Source organism: Manis pentadactyla, chromosome 12, assembly GCF_030020395.1.
Source record: "Manis pentadactyla isolate mManPen7 chromosome 12, mManPen7.hap1, whole genome shotgun sequence".
In the NCBI taxonomy this organism is placed as follows: Eukaryota; Metazoa; Chordata; class Mammalia; order Pholidota; family Manidae; genus Manis; species Manis pentadactyla.
Window position 1 is genome coordinate 57,102,820 of NC_080030.1, and position 18,162 is coordinate 57,120,981.

At 36.4% G+C, this 18,162-nt stretch overlaps 1 protein-coding gene across 13 annotated transcripts in view; it reads right to left on the reverse strand.

Moving 5' to 3' along the window:
* Positions 1-381: 381 nt before the first annotated feature.
* EYA4 (EYA transcriptional coactivator and phosphatase 4) overlaps positions 382-18,162 on the reverse strand; it is a 288,859-nt gene continuing 271,078 nt past the window's right edge. For 6 of the 13 annotated variants that reach the window (XM_036903751.2, XM_036903760.2, XM_036903757.2 and 3 more), the window contains 6 exons: positions 16,061-16,119; positions 15,793-15,953; positions 13,366-13,480; positions 9,273-9,394; positions 7,176-7,276; positions 382-3,870 (listed from right to left, as the gene is read on the reverse strand). In XM_036903751.2, coding sequence (XP_036759646.1) covers positions 3,790-3,870; positions 7,176-7,276; positions 9,273-9,394; positions 13,366-13,480; positions 15,793-15,953; positions 16,061-16,119 — 639 coding nt within the window. In that variant the 3' untranslated portion in view covers positions 382-3,789. Of the gene's footprint in view, positions 3,871-7,175; positions 7,277-7,314; positions 7,416-9,272; positions 9,395-13,365; positions 13,481-15,792; positions 15,954-16,060; positions 16,120-18,162 lie in introns of all 13 variants that reach the window. The other 7 variants (XM_036903755.2, XM_036903761.2, XM_036903754.2 and 4 more) reach the window with 5 other exon arrangements.

Genomic DNA, 18,162 nt, shown 5'->3' on the forward strand with positions numbered 1-18,162 from the left:
ATTTTAGAACCAGGGACCTATTCATTAATTTGGAGGCTTATGTTCTAGAAAGTTCTGAATGAGGCTGGTCTAAAATTTCCCTTTGACTTGCACTTGAACAAGAGATTTGCAAATAAATGAATACTATACATAAGAGAATAAGGAGTTGTTAAATCTATTTCACAAAAACACAATTTTATCACTCTTGGAAGCTACTTACAAACCATGTTCTCATTTGCCTAAATATTCTAAAAGGTGTTACTTCATCATTACTGAACTGTGACCTCATTATGCTTTATACATGTGTATGCATATACATGCTTTATATGCATATATGTATACCTATATGTAGAAAACTGCAACTCCTACCTTTTCAGCCCACCAGCCCACTTTCAGTCTTAGCGCCATCTTACTGTGTATTATCTCAGCTTGTGTCGACTGCCAATTATGAAGTTCAAACACAAACAAAGGAAGGGAAGAATTCATCAGGAAATCTAAATACAAACTTCACATAATTTAGAATTGAGCTAGATACACAACAAAATTCTACAATAGGGGAGGGTGAAGAAAATGAAAAACATTTCCAAAGGTATTTATTGAGAAATAGTAAAGATGTACATATTTTTACAAGCTTTTAATATTAATTTACATTTCTTTAAATTATGTAGGCCCCAATAATCTATACTTTACTAATACATAATAGAAACCCTTTCCTTTGTGAGACTTCCATAATGATACCATAGTTGGGAGTCAAAATGCAACTTTGGCTCATGATGCTTAAGTTTGTTTTTAAAACAAATACTAAATGCCATACTCACTGAGAATATAGGCTTGTCTCAAACAAATGTGCTTTGAGAGAGAAAAAATTTCATACTGGAGCATGCTGTTGATACTATTCTGAATTTAGCTCAGCAGAGACTAGGGAAAAACATTTTGAGAGCGTTGTTTTCTACTTTTTATGGCCGAACTGCATGATTTGAAAATAAGCTTTTGCCTCTCAATTTGATTTGCAAATTTTTGCATGGTTAATAGTGATGTAAGCATATATGCTATGATGTTGTAGCCCAGCCACCCATTTTGATGATTTTCAGGTGCAATGCAAGGTGCCTACCTTTCCTAGTGATATGCCAACTTTGTACAGATGGTAGGCAAAACCCATTTCAGTGATGGAACATCTTCCAAATTCGTTTATAATAAGGCACAACATTCTATATGTCAAAAGAATGTAGGAGCTGCCCAAAGGGCTGTTTTTTTGTTGGTTGGTTTTTGTTTTTTTAGATCAGAAAGGAAGAGGGTCTTCTGTTCCTATGGTGGGAAGAGAAGAGTTCTAGTTTGAACTCAAATCCAGATGACAAGCCTGTACCATTGTTGGGCCAAACAACTTCTGCTGTCCTCTGTCAGCCTGGCATTTAGGGTTTATGCTGGCAGCCTCTTCCAAACACACAGAGGAGAAGACGTGTATGGGAAACAGTACTAGATGACACGGCCTGTGACCCTCCTTTTTGCCCTTTGAAGGGCTGTTCCTTTCTGTACTTTCAGGCTTAGCAGCATAAGAAGCCTTGCTTGTTTGATAGGAAAAAGAATGAAAAATTTAGATGTAATGCCACAATTCTATCATTTAAGAAAACTGACTATACAGTAAAAGTAATTTTGTTTTATTCACAGTAATACATATTTAAGGTTTTAGTGTGCAAAATAGAATTAAGTATTCAAAATCAATGCAGCCCTTTTTTAAGATGCTATTTTCAAGCTAAAGGCCAATAGAAATTAAGATTTATTATTATTATTATTATTGTGATTATTATTATTATTAAAAATATTCCAACTCTAATCTGTCTGCAACAGTACTTGGGGCAGAGGTAGCCAAAAGCTACAAAATTTAAAGAAGAAGGTGTGTGTCATGAAATCAGTCTTAAAATTTGCAAAATTGAATCTCAATCTCTTTTTTGCCCAATGTAAACCTGCCTTGGCATTCAGTAAAGTAGTACAGGTTTATAGCCTAGAAAATAAAATATCTCCATGGTGAATGTTGTGATCAGTATGCAAAGCACCCACTGTATGGGAGCCACTGTAGTCTCAGATAATGAACTGTCATTGACCAGCCTCTTTTAAGGGTCTGGACTAGCAGCCGGATCCAGGTCCACCTTAGGACATTTTAAACACAGAACTGCAGGTGTAGACACCAGGAAAATGCTGCTAGATCTTGAAGTCTTAAATCCCCATAAGGGTAATCATGTCATACAAAATAACAGGAGAACCTGCATCATGTTCTAACATGGGCTACACACCAAGAAAAAAAACATGCAAACACCATGATGGCAGGTTCTCCTTGCAATGAATGCAGCCCATTGTGCGGTGAAAGTAGGGGCAGAAACCAAGGTACCCTGGTCTCCAACGGAGAGAAACTGGATTGATGGGTTAAGACAGGAACCAGGTACAATTTCATTGTTGTAATTTCAGTAGTGCTGCCAAGATCTGGCTCGCTTGCTAACTTATTTTATGATATTCTAGGCAGGATTTTCATTTATTTGTTTCTTTCCTAAGAAGCCACCTGGGGCATTCACCTTCCACTACTGATGACATTTCATTTTTGCAATGGCCTTGGGATTAAATGCACTTGGTTTTATTTAAAGCCATGTTCACTCAATGTGAATTTTAAACCACATTCATGACATATTGTAAGAAGGTTTGGGTGGCATTTGCTTATGCTTTTTGTGAAAATATTTTCCTGTTTGCAACTTACACATATCGAAATGCCAAACTCAAAATAGCATAAGTTGTCATGAATATGGCCCATAGTTTTCTCCAGTAAAACTGTAGAAAGGGTATTCGAGACTTCAACACATTTCACTTTCTATATAAAGGTCCCACAATCTTTCCCAAACCTTCTGCTTATAGTTGGATGCACAAATAGTTGCCTCATACAATTCCTGGAATTATTAAGAACCCAAATAAAACACAAGCTTTCCTTTATTCTTATTGTTTTCTTATTGCAACAAATAGTTTCTTGCTGATGCAGTAGTAAGCTTTGATAGCTTAAATTTTAAATTTGGTCATCTTAAGAATGATCACAAAGGTTTTTTTGTTTTTCATTATCTACAGAGATTTTAACCAAAGTTACATTGTAACACACAAACGCCCTCTTGTCTTTAAGGCACAACACATCAGTATGAACATTCTGTTTGCCAAACTTAAAAAAGAAGACATTATTAGATTCCCATTTCCCCTCCCACTCCCCTTCCCGACAAATGAAAGAAAAATTGCATCCACTTTCAAAGTCAGCTGCTAATAAAGTCACAGTAAATTATTTCCATCAATAATTTACACAAATTACAGGTCTAGATAGGATTGTCCTTATACAGTCTGAGTGCATTCCAATTCAGATTTTCTGGGCTAGGGAGGCTAAAGCCAGATTCAAACCTCAGGGCTGAGAGGGTCTCCCACTGTGAGGAATGTCGTTGACCACCACCTTGTCAGACGGAGCGAGGGCTGGTGCTTTGCCAGGTAAGAGTTCTTTGCCAAGACTAGTAATTCCAGTTGGGACTTATTTGGTGTGTACCAGCAACCTCCACAGAATTTTTTTTTAAACCATTAAAGTGTTGTAAATATAAGACCATAGAGCTTCCTTTCTGTAGCACTAAAGTGTAATTCCATTCAGCAATCTGAATTCTTCATTCTGGAATTTTCATTCCAAATATGATTTCATTCTTTAAGACAATTTATATGTGTAAAGCCAGAGGCATTGAATCACACATAAAAATTCAGTGTACTTGAAATATAAAAAAACGGATCTCCAGCTAGTGAATACAGTTACAAATACTCTAATTCCAGTGCTTGATGTAGAGCCAAGAGGTCTGAGTGGCTTGATATTCTCCAAAAGGGCATGTTGTGCTGCGTGGTTAAGAAAGGGGGGAGGGGAGAGAGAAGAGGGAGGAATGGAGAAAGATCATAACTATTGTTTCAAGGAAGCAGCAGTATACACAAGGATGCATACTTCACCCAAGTTCAAAGGGGGGAGTTTAAAGAAGGGACGATCATATTTGAAAGCTTGGTAGCATTAATATGGCACTGTCAAAAAACAGAGAAATAGATCTGAACTGGATTTATTGATAATAAAAGCAAATAGTGAGCTTTCTTAAGTAGTTTAGTATTTATTCTGGAAAATATCATTATGAACATCAGCATCAGGATGCTAACATTCCTAATATTACTAACATCAGCATCTGGGGTAAGCATCAAAATGCCATGGGGCTAATGGAAAGAAAGTTTTAATTGCTATATAACTCTTTAAGGCCCATCTCTCAGTTAAAAGTAAAATCGAAAAGTGACAGGCCCAAGGCTTTCCTAAGTCTAAGGCTTTTTGTCTTTTTCAGAGGAAGAGGGAAAATTCCTTCCTGTGTAAAAAATAATCTGAAGCTGGACTATATAAGGTAGGAAAAAATGTGGGGATGATCACATTTCTTACTTGTCAGGGGTAAGTAATAGCTTTAGTCAGGAGAGTTGACCTGATTTATTTCACTAGTGTGGGACTGAGAAAAAGCACCCCAGCATCCATTCTCAAAGGGGGTGATGTACACCTCAGGGTTCTTGTAGGGAAACAATTCTTAGACATTACAATGGTCTGTGGATCTCCAAGGATATATCAGTATCGGCATATGCATGGTGTTAACATATCATGGAGGGGTATGATTAAGAAAAAAACATGTAAAAATGCACCATTGTGGATCATAATGAAAAAGAAATAAGGTGCTATAGCAATTAACAAAGCCAAAGTGTTATTTGTAAGTTTGGGCTGATGACATCTTAAATAATATATATGTATGGAGTATGTATTTATATATAATGGAAATACATATACACATGTAACATGGAGATACATTTTATTATAAAAATTAATCATTAAAATAATAATCAGTTTGTTATATAATTCTTTGATGTTCACTATGGTGGCCACTAACCCCATGTGACCACTGAGTGATGAAAATGTAGCAAGTCCAATTCAAAATACATACTGAATTTCAAAGACTTAGAATGTAAAAAAAATAAAATAATAATGTAAACATCATATGAATAATTTTTATATTTATTAGGTGTTGAGTCAATAATATTTGGGGTATATTGGGTTAAAGTATATATTACTAAAATTAATTCCTCCTGTCTCTCTTTACTTTTGTAAAAATGTGGCTTCCAAACGTTTAAAATTACAAATACATGTAACATAAAATTATATTACACATAGGGAAGTGTGGTTATACATTAGTATTTCTAAGCTTTGACATTTCTTCTTAAATTTACAAAAAAAATGATGTTCTCAGGTCAAATTACAGTGTAGAAATTTGCCTAGAAGATTTTGTTCAACCAGCTCAGATCTATTTGTAAGAATAAAACAGTACTTTATACCTCTGCACATGCGATTACAGCTACATCCAAAGAAAAGCATGCATCTGGCTACTAGAGAAACCAATCACCTATGTTTCAAAATAGAATTATAAGCCTTCACCATCACCAAACTGTACCTACATAAACAACCATTTGGAAATAGCATTCTAACCGACGTTCTTATCCACTTGGAGTCCTGCCTTTTCCTCCTGAAGTTTGATGTGTGAAACAGGTGTACCTACTGGTACCTCTGGTCTGGTTTTCAAGCCATGGAGAACTGGGGTATAGACTTGGTAGGTTAAAAGACATGTAGCATGTTTGCTACTATTGCTGTGTCCACTGCTCTTTGTTGTGTATAATTATGTTGCCAATATGAAAAATGGAAACAACATGGACGCAGGACATTGACAAACTCCAGGAGATGTTTTAACTTTGTACAACTTGGAGGACTTCAAGTAGCAGTCAGCAAACAAAGTTGCACTTCTTGAGGCTACATCCCTCACCTCATCTGGAAAGTCACTGGGGTCAGTATGCTGTCTTGGGTCACTGACACTGCTGAGACCAGGGTGCTCTGTGAGAGGCAGAGCTTGCACCAACTTTCTTCATGTTATGGCAAAGCATGGGGAATTTCAAGTATGGTTTCTAATACTTCACCAAAACTTCTAATGTGGAGGCTCTTCTTTCTCCATGTGGTCTGATTTTAACTGATGACAAACATAAATTATTTTGTCTATCTTTCTATGAACTTTTCTGGGAAATTGTTGATTGGAAAACAAATCAGGTAAACACCCCAGCACATGCAAGTATTTAGTGAAGGCTTTATTAGATGATGCTTTGCAAACTCCTCAGGATAATAAGCACAACATTCTTTCTCTGTAAAACACTAGAGGCTGATATGACATTGTTTAAAAATACTACTTCATTGCTTTGTTTTATAAATTATATCACTTTTATCCTAGCTAGATGGTATTTTGCTATCACTGAGTTGAAGGAAGATTTAGATCTCAGTGTTGTGTTGACTGATGGTCTGGTGTCTGAGGCCAATCCTGATATTATTCTTCTTTTGATTTTGGACAGTTTTTAACTGTCTTGATTTCTTCTTCAGAAACATGGGCCAGCTGGAGGGGCTTATTTGAATACCTAAGGGCTATGGGATCTTCTGCTTATGTTCAAAGCTAGCTGCTTGGCTTCAGTTAAGTATGGGCGGCTCAATAAAACAGATCACACTCTTCTAGAAGATCCGAGGCACAGTACCTCTACATCTCTATGACAAGTTGGCACAAAAGGCCCTGAATAATACGTGCCATCCCAATAGTGTTTATTAAATTCTCTAGCACTTTTATTCTTCAGCTATGGAATCTACCCTCAACATTTATTACCATGGGGCACACTCACTACTAGGCACTCAATGGGCACAGAGGATGGGTGAGGAAAAGGCTAAGAACTGAGCCATTCACATGATGGCCTATGGAGCTCATTATGCTTCATTGGGCTAAATTTCATATGCTTAAAAATGTTTTTCCTCCCATCTTTCTCATAGACCATTATATCTGTGTGGATTACACACACCCTCACATACACACATATACATTTAAAATATAACTAAATTTTTCTACATTCCCCATCAAATGCAGGCAAAAAATGCTAGACTCCAAATGGTTCATTTGAATGTAAGTATCAACCTTCTCATGCTATTACTGCTTTGTATCTATAAATTTAAATCATGTGTCAAGCTGCCATTGGGCAAAACTACAGGAATGCAAACAAGAAAGCCTGCATTAGAAGTATCACACCGACATTGTTTGAGACAGGGTTACCTTTTTTGCTGCCTGCTCTTCTTCTACACCATCCCCAATTACAACATATACTACTTTTCTGCCAAACCTTTGCATTATTCGTTCAAAGCAACTTTCTTTTCCTGGAAGATAAACGAGATAAAGTTCAGAGTGAAGTTACCTGGTTAGCGGCATGCTCCTCATCTCGGCCATCTCCAATCACAACATAAGTTATGTTAGTGCCAAATCTGGACACTATACGCTCAAAACAGCTTTCCTTGCCTGAAAAACAATGCACTGCTTATTCCTCCAGCCATTGCATTCATTAACCTGAAGATTCATAAAGTGTTGAGTTAATTTCTCTTGAACATCAATCACTTAAACTAGCTTGCAATCTTGGGGTTTATTAAACCCTGAAATATCTCTGAATAATATCTTTGCTTGAGACAGATTACTTAAACAAATGTGTTTCACACTCTAAAAAAGTCAGTAGGGTTAAGCATTTGACCCACAGAAAATGTTAGTGTCTTTTAGTCCATCAAAAGAATATCAGAACAACTTGACACCAGCAGCTATAAGTTTTATTTAATTTACATATATGACTTTTCTCTAGTTTATTTTAAGTAGTATAGATAAGTCAGCTAAAAATATTACTGTGAAAAAGCAAAGGTTCACCTATAAGGATAGAGAAAATACTAAGATGTGGATTTACCTTGATAAACAACTCCTTTCCTCAAGAGGCTGGGAGCTAGTCTGCTCGGATTAATTGTACTAAGGGTGCAGTGTGATTGGGCCACAGCCCTGGGGACACTAGTCTCCTTTAAATGAGCTGTGAGTATAATGTCATGGAATTTCTACATGTTCTTTGGTTTTTACATCATTGGCATTTTTCTTTGAATTTCTTTTCAGAATGTTTATGCAGTAGGGCTACTTCTGCATTTTTTTCTTAATCTGATAGCTCAGAACTCCAAAAATTACTAGCTTAAAGGGAAACATGAAAACGATTGTTTTTTGAAATTAAATATGAGGAATTTGGCCAATAAAAAGAAATACTGTTATTACTAGAAAAAATATTTATGCTGGGTAATATTATTTTATTTGTCAAAAAGCAAAATCAAGTTTCCTACCTTACTCCTGCTGGCATAAAGACATACATTTATGCAAAAAACGAATGGGATTGGTATCGGACTCTGAATAGTAGTGCTTATGACAATGTGGAATTTACTCTGTGAAAGCTTGGCTCTCTTCAGCTGTACTCCTGAAACAGCTGCAACTGGGGGCTCTTTTTACCTGTGCCAATACCAGAACTCCACAAGGCCCAGGGAAGGTTATTTCTGGGAGGGGGTTTCAGGATTTTGAGCTCTTGTCAAGGTGCAAGGGCCGGAGTCTGTTGACCCTCAGGGCACACTGCACAACCCATCTGTTTCCCTTAGGCATTTCCTTAACAGACCAGCAGAATACACAGGCTGTTTTCATTTAACTCTTTCAAGAGGGCAGAAATTGATGAAGTTTTCTTTTTGAAAGTTTATTGGAAGCCTTTTTCTGTGAAAAGCACTTCAAGTCAAAGATGGCTCCACAGATAGATATAATCCAAACATACAGGGCTGTAATTCTTTGATTGCTATTGGACATTCTTGGAAATGTGGATTTTCAGCCATTCATGTGTTATGAATTATGTTTTCTGATTCAGGAAATTCTTTGTTTTTTTCTGGAATTAAGGACACTAGTTTACTCCATTTGACACTCCCCTGTAATGCCAAAACAGCATGTTTACCTTAGATCTATATTACTGCATGTGCAAGGATGCAATACTATATCCATACTTATTAGAATATTAAATACAATGGATAGAGATGCTGTATATTATTTAAATAACACGTGCCATAACAAAACATAAATACATGTAATGGGTCAGAACTATACAGGTACTCTGTCCAGAATTTCACTAAGCAAAGTTTTCATAAAATTTGTACATTTACAATGAGGTGCAGAGACATGGTTATTTGAGCTCTATTCAAATTTGCTTGAATCCTAATGGCAAAATTGATAAAAGAGGGAATCGTGCAGAGACACACATTAAGAAAATCCCCCAAACACAGATGTAAACACATCGCACAGAGTTAGAAATGATGTTCTTACCTATTTTAGTTGCGCTGTAAATATTCTCAATGGGGAAAGCACCTCCTAAACTATAGAGCAGAACCTTCGCCAGTGCTGGGATCAGTTGGGTGGTGGTTACCAAGACATTTACGCAGTTACTCCTAAGATAGGGAGGAAATAAGCACATTTGTTTTCTAATACTACATAACTATTTAAAGTTATCACTATGGTTTCTCAGTTCCTTAATAAATGGCCCTGGTAATCTAACCTTTCAATATCTGATGGTTTTTTATGAAGAGTTCCTACTACCTAGAAGCCACCATGTAGGTGCTAGGAATACATCCCTGAAAGGGGAAAGGGGAAAAAATGGGCAGAGAGAAGTTATGGATGAGTTATGTTTTTGCCCACCTACCTGGTCACCAGACAGGGAGAGACTAGTAAGTAAACACCTACATTATGAAATGTGTTCTATCATAAAGGTGTCCTCAGGTTCCTGTGGAACCTCAGAGAAGGAAACCTGCCTCAACGAGTAGCAATCATAGGAAGGTGATCAGGGATGGGATGGCTTAGGTCTAAGTTTTACAAATATTCAGATCAGTTTTTTTTTAGGGTGACAGAACTCCATGTCCTAGGATGTCAGCACCTGCGAAGGTAGTGGACATAGGAAAAGGAATTTTGTATTTTGTGCAAGAAGAAGCCTAGAAAGTCCTAATCAGAGGGCTGACAGATGATGCATCCTGAAGAAGTAAAAATGGTGAGGATTCTTATTTATTACAGAAAGGAGTGAATCCCTGAATCTCCTTCTCAACAACAACAAAGAGCAAACTGCATTTAACGGCCTCAGTTTTAATCCATCCACAAAGACCCTACCTACCCTTTGAGAGTGAGAATCTCCTGTTCTGCAATTTACAACAGTTTCTTTCATGGTAGTTTGGGGGATGATAAAGGAAGCACCAGGAGGGGCATTGTGAGGCAGAGATCCAGAAAGACTGGTTTGTGGCCCTTCCTTTTGGATTATGGGAAAATTGAGCATATATAGCTGTGGATTTTTCTCTATTGGCTATTTTGTATCATGAGCCTTTAATATATATTTGTTAGGGCCCATAAAATGTTCTCTAGAGTTCTCTATATTGATTTCCAGAAACCTGGTCTCAACGGCAACTTAGAAGAGCAGCTGAGTGTTAACTTTTCATGGGTATGTACGTACGTAGCTCCTCATACACTTACTATTACGTTTTATATTCTTTAGATATATCATGAGTAAGGAAAAACTATGATTTATTCAAAGACAATTATAAAACCTGATTAGGTAATAAGAGCTCTGACTCCTAGAAGCTAATGATGAGGTTATCAACCTACATGGAATAAAGAAACAAAGACTTCCACAGGTAGAAGTTTAACAAGTATCATCAACGTAATCTTTAATTTTACTGAGAAGAATAAAAACCTAGAAAGTGACTTACCTATTATCACACATAAACTCCTCAAAAATGGCAGATTTTTAAAGCATAATACACAAACACATTACTATTCTGTGGTACTTAAAGTTCTACATAATATTTTCAAAGCAAGATGCCATTCAATGTCACATATAGATGAATGTTATAGAATGAAAACATAGTAGAACAAAAGAAAGCACAGGCTTTTAAAGTTTACAGATACATTTTTAAATTTAGTTTTGCCACTTAACTGTGTGATATTTTGTTACATCATTTTTAAAAAATTATACATATTTATAAATTATATATATAAGAATTACAAAAACAGAATATATTTTATAAATTGCATACATATACATTTTTAAGATATAGACAAATACAAAGAGGAAAATGAAAACCGTCAATGTTTAGCCATCTAGAGATTGTAACTGCTCCCCCCATCTTATGCATTTACTTTGAGAGTTTCTGTTTGTGTGCAGGTTTTTTCCTGTGAGTATCATACTATAAATATAATTTTGGATTCTACTTTTCATTTTTTATATCATAAACCTATTCATTTATGTCATATTATCTGTTATTCCTCCCTCCCAACAAAACTTAACGTGTGCAAGCTACTCTTATTATGTGGCTGCACCATCATTTTTCAAGTTAAGCTTAGTCACTTAGATGGTTTCTGATTTCTCCATATTATAAACAATGCTACCTTACATATAAAATTTTCCTACACATCTGATTATGCCCTCTGACTATATACACAGAAGAGGAACTAGAGTCAGAGGGTATAAACTTTGCTAAAGGCTGACATATCATTCAGAAATGTTTCGTATAAGCATCTGTTTTTCTGATATTCCAGACATTTTGTGAAAATCACCAATATAGTAATGTAGGTGAACAACTTAACACATTTCGTAGTACTTAACTCTTCAGTGTGTAATGAGTTATTTTTCTCCTTCCTTTCATTTTTATACTTTTATTTTCTAAAATCACATATGCATGTAGTTGCTTTAAGGTCATGTGTTTAATAATAACTTATATGTACATTATGGATAAAATACATAACCTATATAATAATGCAATAATCTCTGGTTTTTAACTATCTAGGAGACCTCTTTTAGAAATAATGACAGCTACTGACCTCCTCCCCAGAGACATGCACATTCCTACATTTTACACACAGTTCCAGGGGCTCAGCAGTCCTCACATCCAGCTTCCCTGACCTTCCATCTCCGTGTCACCAGTTAGAGACCACAAGGCAGCAAGTCCCATTTTAGAGCAGCTTTAATTGTTAGACAATTCTTCCTAACATGGAGCCACAACTTCTCTTCCTAGAATTCCTACTCATTAGTTCTAATTCTCTCCTTTAAAGACAGAGAGACAAATAAAATTTACTTTCAGCCTAACATCTCAAACAGTTGAAATCAGTAATTTTGTTCCATTCATGTCTCTTCTTTAGACTACACTTCTTGGGTCCTGTCTCCAGCTGTTCCTGAACTGTGGTTTCTGCAGCCTAAACCCCACCGACCACTTTGCTGGACAGAAGAAGCTAAGCTTCAAATTCATCGCATGCTCTGTTAGATATGGTGCCTGGAATTGAGCAAAGTGTTCTGTTCTGGCTTCCCCAGCCTGGCCCAGGAAATCACTGGCCTCTCCTCTCCCCATTTAGACTTTCTCCTGTCAACACAGTTGCTGGTCATGTCACACAGTCAGAAGCTGTGTAATGCAGGACTTGACACCCCCGCACTTACTCCCATGTTCTGAGTACTGGACTCGCCCTTTGCCCTGCCATGGTTCTTCTGTATCCTGAGTCAGTCCAAATACTATGTTTCTCTGAATTGTGTGTTGCCCACATGTTTGCTAAGCATGCTTTTATTTATTCATCTAACTCAGAAATAAAACTAAGGAATAAGATAGTGCAAAGAGTCAATCCCACCTTACTATTGCTTCCCAGATTTATATTATTTTATTAAGTAGCATTTATGGCACATGATGTTCAGCTAGTGATACATGCGTTTATTTCTACTGTCTACACTAACAAGTCAGTATTTCACTGTTTAGCTCAAACAACACAAAACTTAAAAGTTTTGCAGAAGCTTTCTCTTGCTTTTTTGTTTTTCTTTTTATATATGTTTTTTTATGTTTGTTATATATATTAAATATATAATTTATAGTTAATATTTATATATTTAAAATATATAAAAAAATATTTATATGTTTGTTATATATATTATATATGTCTTTTTATATATGTTTGTTATATATATTAAAATATATAAATATAATTTAAATTATATATATTATCTATAATGGCCTAAAAGACTTAAAAACATGCACTTTGTGCATAAACAGTGTAGTTTTACTCTTGCCTTCACATCATGTACTTTGCCACCAAGGGAGTACTGTCTGTTCTTTTTGGCAGGGTGGCATTAAAAGTCACGGGACCTTCCTGTGAGGATTATCAGTGGTTATGAGGAGAAGGGTAGAGAGATGGAATCTCCTGGTTATTGTGAGAAGGAGCAACCCCCATCCTCCACCCCAAATACACACATACACCCTAAAAATTGAAAGTCACCGGACTCAGTGAAATGTTAGGTTCCCTTCAAATTCTAAAATGGTCTAGGAATTGTAAAGATTTATATATGTTGTGCTATGAGAAGTATATCTTCAATTCTGTAAGTATAGAAACTGCAACTTACCTGGTACTAATAATTGATAAAGATTTCAGTGCATTTGTTAGCCAGGAGTCCGTCAGACCTTCTATCTCTGCCCGTAACTGCAGCCACGCATCCCGCTTGGCAGGGCCAAGGAGTCCTGCAACACCGAAAAGCAAGGCAGTGTCAAGAGAGGAACATGTTTCAGGACCATCTAGTTTGGTCTCCCTTCTGTGTAGTACAGATAATTTTTATTCCAGCCTATATCATAAATGGAGAGAGACATGGAAATACATGAATTTTGATCCTTCATTTCACAATTAATTATCCATTTATTCATTCAACACATGTTTCTTGAACAACTTCTAGATATTGGGTCCTGGGCTAAAAACTGGGGATGTAACAGTGAAGTAAAAAAGGGAACCAGAGTCGCTGCCCTTACTGAACCCAGCATCTGGCACAGTGGAAGCCAAGTGCCCATGAAGCTTCAACAACTCCTGTGCCTCGGTCCCACTCCATAGGACAGGTATGGAGAAGGAAGCTGGGGGTCCCCAGCCTATGGACAAAAATTTCAAATATTTCGGCTGCCTAGGAAAATGTTTATTTCTTAATAATGAGAATCATTACCACTTTGAAACAGTAATAATGATATTATCTTACGTAGCTATTAGTGCTAACACTATCACAAATTCTTTGTAAAAAGAAGCTGAGAATTGTGTTTTGTAAAAAGAAGTTAAGGACTGTGTTTAAAATCCTAAAACACATGACCATAGTTATAGATAAAGGTTGAAGACTACACTGATGTTAAGAGAAGAAAAGAAGTAGGCATACTAATTTTTTACTTGAAAACCCTTGGCTTTCATTGGAAAAAAAGATCATGTAAATCCATTGAAAAACATTTCTTAGATCGTATTTCAGAATATTGGGAGCACATGTACAGAAGGATAATTTTTTAAAATCAAAATTTATAGTTTCTAGTAACTTTCATTTGTCCTTATTTGAATGGAGATGCTAATATATCACAGAAAGGGGCTCACATGTCATTTTTTAAACTTCTTAACTATAAGATTAGGGCTAGCAATCTTGTTAATTTTTAAATAATTTTAGCAATACCCAAGTGGGAAGTGATGATTTGCCTGAATGATAAAAAATCAGATTTCCCAAAGGGATATTTATCTTCAAGTAAAACATATTACCCACAATTAATTTTAAATAGAATACCTATTAATTTGATTTTACAAAAGTGTCTTTATGGAGAGTGTTAGAGTGAATTAAGAAACCTGATCTTACTGCCTAGAACCCTGCACAAGTCAGTAGCCTGCAGGGACCCTTTTCTCATTTGGAAATGAAGGTCTTCCATTTCTAGGCTCCCTTTTGGTTTTAACATTATTATTGTCTGCAGTTCTGTATGTTTTTGTTCCCTTGTAGTTACTGAGTATCTACTGAGTATCTAGTGCCTCCGGGCTAGCTAGGTACTGGGGATACAAGGTGAACTGACACAGATCCCACCCTCATGATATGTATGGGTGCGTATAAAAGGTACACTAGAGATGAGAGTTTTGTTTACTGTATTTTATGACATATATGGGATATACGTGTACATAGGATGCACAACTATATTTAGCTGTCTCATTCAATTTTAGATGCTGGTTTATGATCCTCAATCATCTTTTTTTTTAAAAGAGAAACACAATGCCCTGAAAGAATAATCTTATGTGACCTCATATCTAGTCTTAGGTTCTCGTTGACCAAAAATTAATATAATGATAGAAATCATCAAGGTTTATTATATCATGAAGCACATATAGGATCTTAGTTTTGATGTCACAGGTTGTGATATCACCTGTAACACATAAATGAGTGTAAAACTGTTTAGGTAACAGAGTATTTGAAATCTTAAAAATCATGATACACACTATACATAGGGAAGATATCCTCGTCAGATAACATGCAGTTTTTAGAAAGGATGAAACAGATTTGTTGAATACTTGAATTGTTAAAAGAGACCTGTTGATCAAATAGACATGTCTTTGAAATAACATAAGCACTGTTATATTGATTTCTGATAAGATTCTGGAAAAAAAAAAGATTGCTAACAACTAAGCTTCGATGACTGGGGCTATTATCTTTAGATAGGTTGTCTTCCCGCTGCCTTCCCTGGTTCCTCTGTCTGGTTTTCACTGACAGCATCCCAGATGAAGGACAGTAAGCTACATGTTCTATTGTAAACTATGACCCAATATTTGGGCACAAAGAACTCCCATCCCTTTGACAAAGCTGCACATTTCATTTTGTAGTTACATCTTTCCTCACCACTCTAAGAAACGTGAAATTCTTACTCGGTGTAGTTCAGCATGACCTCTGGGTAATTTATTTTATAGTAGGATAGTCTCTAATATGGAACATGGAACTACAGTTCAAATTCTACCTCTACGGACAGTACTTTTATTAGATTTGAAAGGCCACACATACCTCCAACATTGTTCTTGTAGGTGTTGTATAACTCTTTTACTCTTCTGTAACGAAAAGCCAACTTCCTCATCCAGTCAACCCCTCCTCTTACACCTGTTGGCAAACAAAGGTTTGCACTACTTGCAGCTGCATGGAAGCCATCAGTTGCAAAACTGTAGGTACTGCAACACCCAAAATACATTAAAAAGAAATAGAAGAAATAATTACATGTGCAAAACTCCATAGCTGAATTTCTGTAGGAAATCACATACTGAAAGGCATGGCTCACCTTAAGTCCTGCCCATTATCGTCAGAGGAAACATCGTCTATGTGAACCTGATCGCACTCCTGTGAAAACATTGAAGAAGTTGATTTGTTTTCCAAGGACGCTTTGTCAGCACGTTTGAAGGTTTCTCCCCACCTTTCCATTTGATCAGACTATGGCCAGAAGATGGCAGCATTTACCCACGCATCCCATCATCTCAGCTGGGAAACAGCCTCATTTCTACTCTAAGATCTAAACCCAGAAGAGTGCCAGAAAAAGGGGCCAAAAACGTATGGCATGTGGGTTTCTATAGAGCAATTTAAAAATGATTCTCATCTTGAAATTATTTATAAGAAATTCTCCTTTGAATCTTTAATAATAATCATTGATGTTCACTTTCAGCCATTTCTGCTGTGCATAGCTAAGTATGAAGGCAAAGCTCACCTGAAGATACACAAAATTTGTTCAGTCTGACCACCTTAAGTCATTACTGCTGCTCATTATTTGTTAAGTAGAGACAGGGGGGCTTGGTGATTTTGGTGACCTGTGCGATTTCTATGACTTCCTGCTTTGTGCTGGGACAGAGACACCATGAAAGAACCGTGTTGATATTATTTTCAAAGTCCTGGTCTTTTAACACAGAAAAAAGCTAATAACCATAGAAGCTGCCGTTTTCTTTTTACCTCTTTGGTTCAAGTTTTTAAGTCTTTAAACAGAAAAGAATACTTCTAAGTAAAAGGGAAATAATGGAAATGTCCCATCTCCCAAGTGGTACAAACTCAGAGGAAAATAAACTTAAGGTTACTTAGACAGACACACTTGACCTGACTTACGTTAGAGTGTGCTCAGAACAAACGGTGACTCTTCTGGATAAAAATTCAATTCTTCTTTGCTGTTCTAAGAGTCCTAATCTATCTTTAAATGGTCTGCACAGTTCCCGTGAAAGAGTATATAAGAGAAGGTGGAATTTGGCTAGGGCATTCAAAACACCTAGTATTTATTAACCTCAGGGTAAATATGGTTGAGCCTTTAATGCCCTTCTTTCCCCAACAAATTATTTCAGTCATGCAGATTCTGACTGTATACACTGTGCTTTTTACTCGGTGTTAAAAATTATTAACTTTGAAAACAGTACTAAACAAGGGCTTTTTAGCTATTATTCATATACATTGGAGGACTTAGAAGTTACCTGGTAGTAAAATATTTAGCATCTCTGTTCCAGCGTTTCACGCTGAGTATATTAGATCCTATTACAGTTTGAGGATCAGCTAGTCGACTCAGGCTTCTTTTAAAATATAAATCTTGGTGACCAGCCCAAGCAATCCTATTTCAGTACACTACTTGAGAACCTAAGGAAACTAAAGGTTCAGGTTCATATGATTTACATAAATTATGGGTTTAGTAATTTCTGAATAAATCTTTACCTACATTCATAGGTAAGGAATGGCTCCAAAAAGTTCATCTGACTCGAAGCTCCCTGAGGGGTGTGTGTGGGTCACCCAGATATACCCCCAACTTAAGGCACAATCTGGCACAGGGTAATTAATCATTCAACAATTAATTATCTGTTGAACAAATGACAGAAACCTAGGCAAATGATAGTTCTTTACAGAATTACCACGATTATTTAAATTTTCTAACACAAAGTTATGGTGATATAATACTCTGGATGGGAAGGACTGTAGAAAGATAATTTATATTGAGAATGGAGGGGAGGGTGAGAGAATTGGGCAGGAACTGAGGCTGCAGGAGTCAGAACACGGCAAGCATTTAGAAAGGGTCTTTCCCACTTTGAGTTTTCACTGAAAGAAGTACAGCCCAAAGGAGGTATTATGCTTCCAGAAAAGTCTCAGGGAAAAGAATTACAAGCCACAGCAGTAGCCTAAAGGAAGTACTGATAGCAGTCTAAAGTAAAGGGAGGACCAGGGAGCAACAAAGTTGGAAATCAAGTTCTTTTCCCGAAATATGGAGGTAGGAAGATTGCTCTAGACAACAAAGGATTATTTCTTGTGTAGAGATGGTTACATTCTTGTCAAGTATGAAAACTAAATTGAATCACTAGTGAAATCACATGAAGCTGCTCCTTCTGCTGAAGTTCCGAAATTTTTTACCATGTAAATAATTTC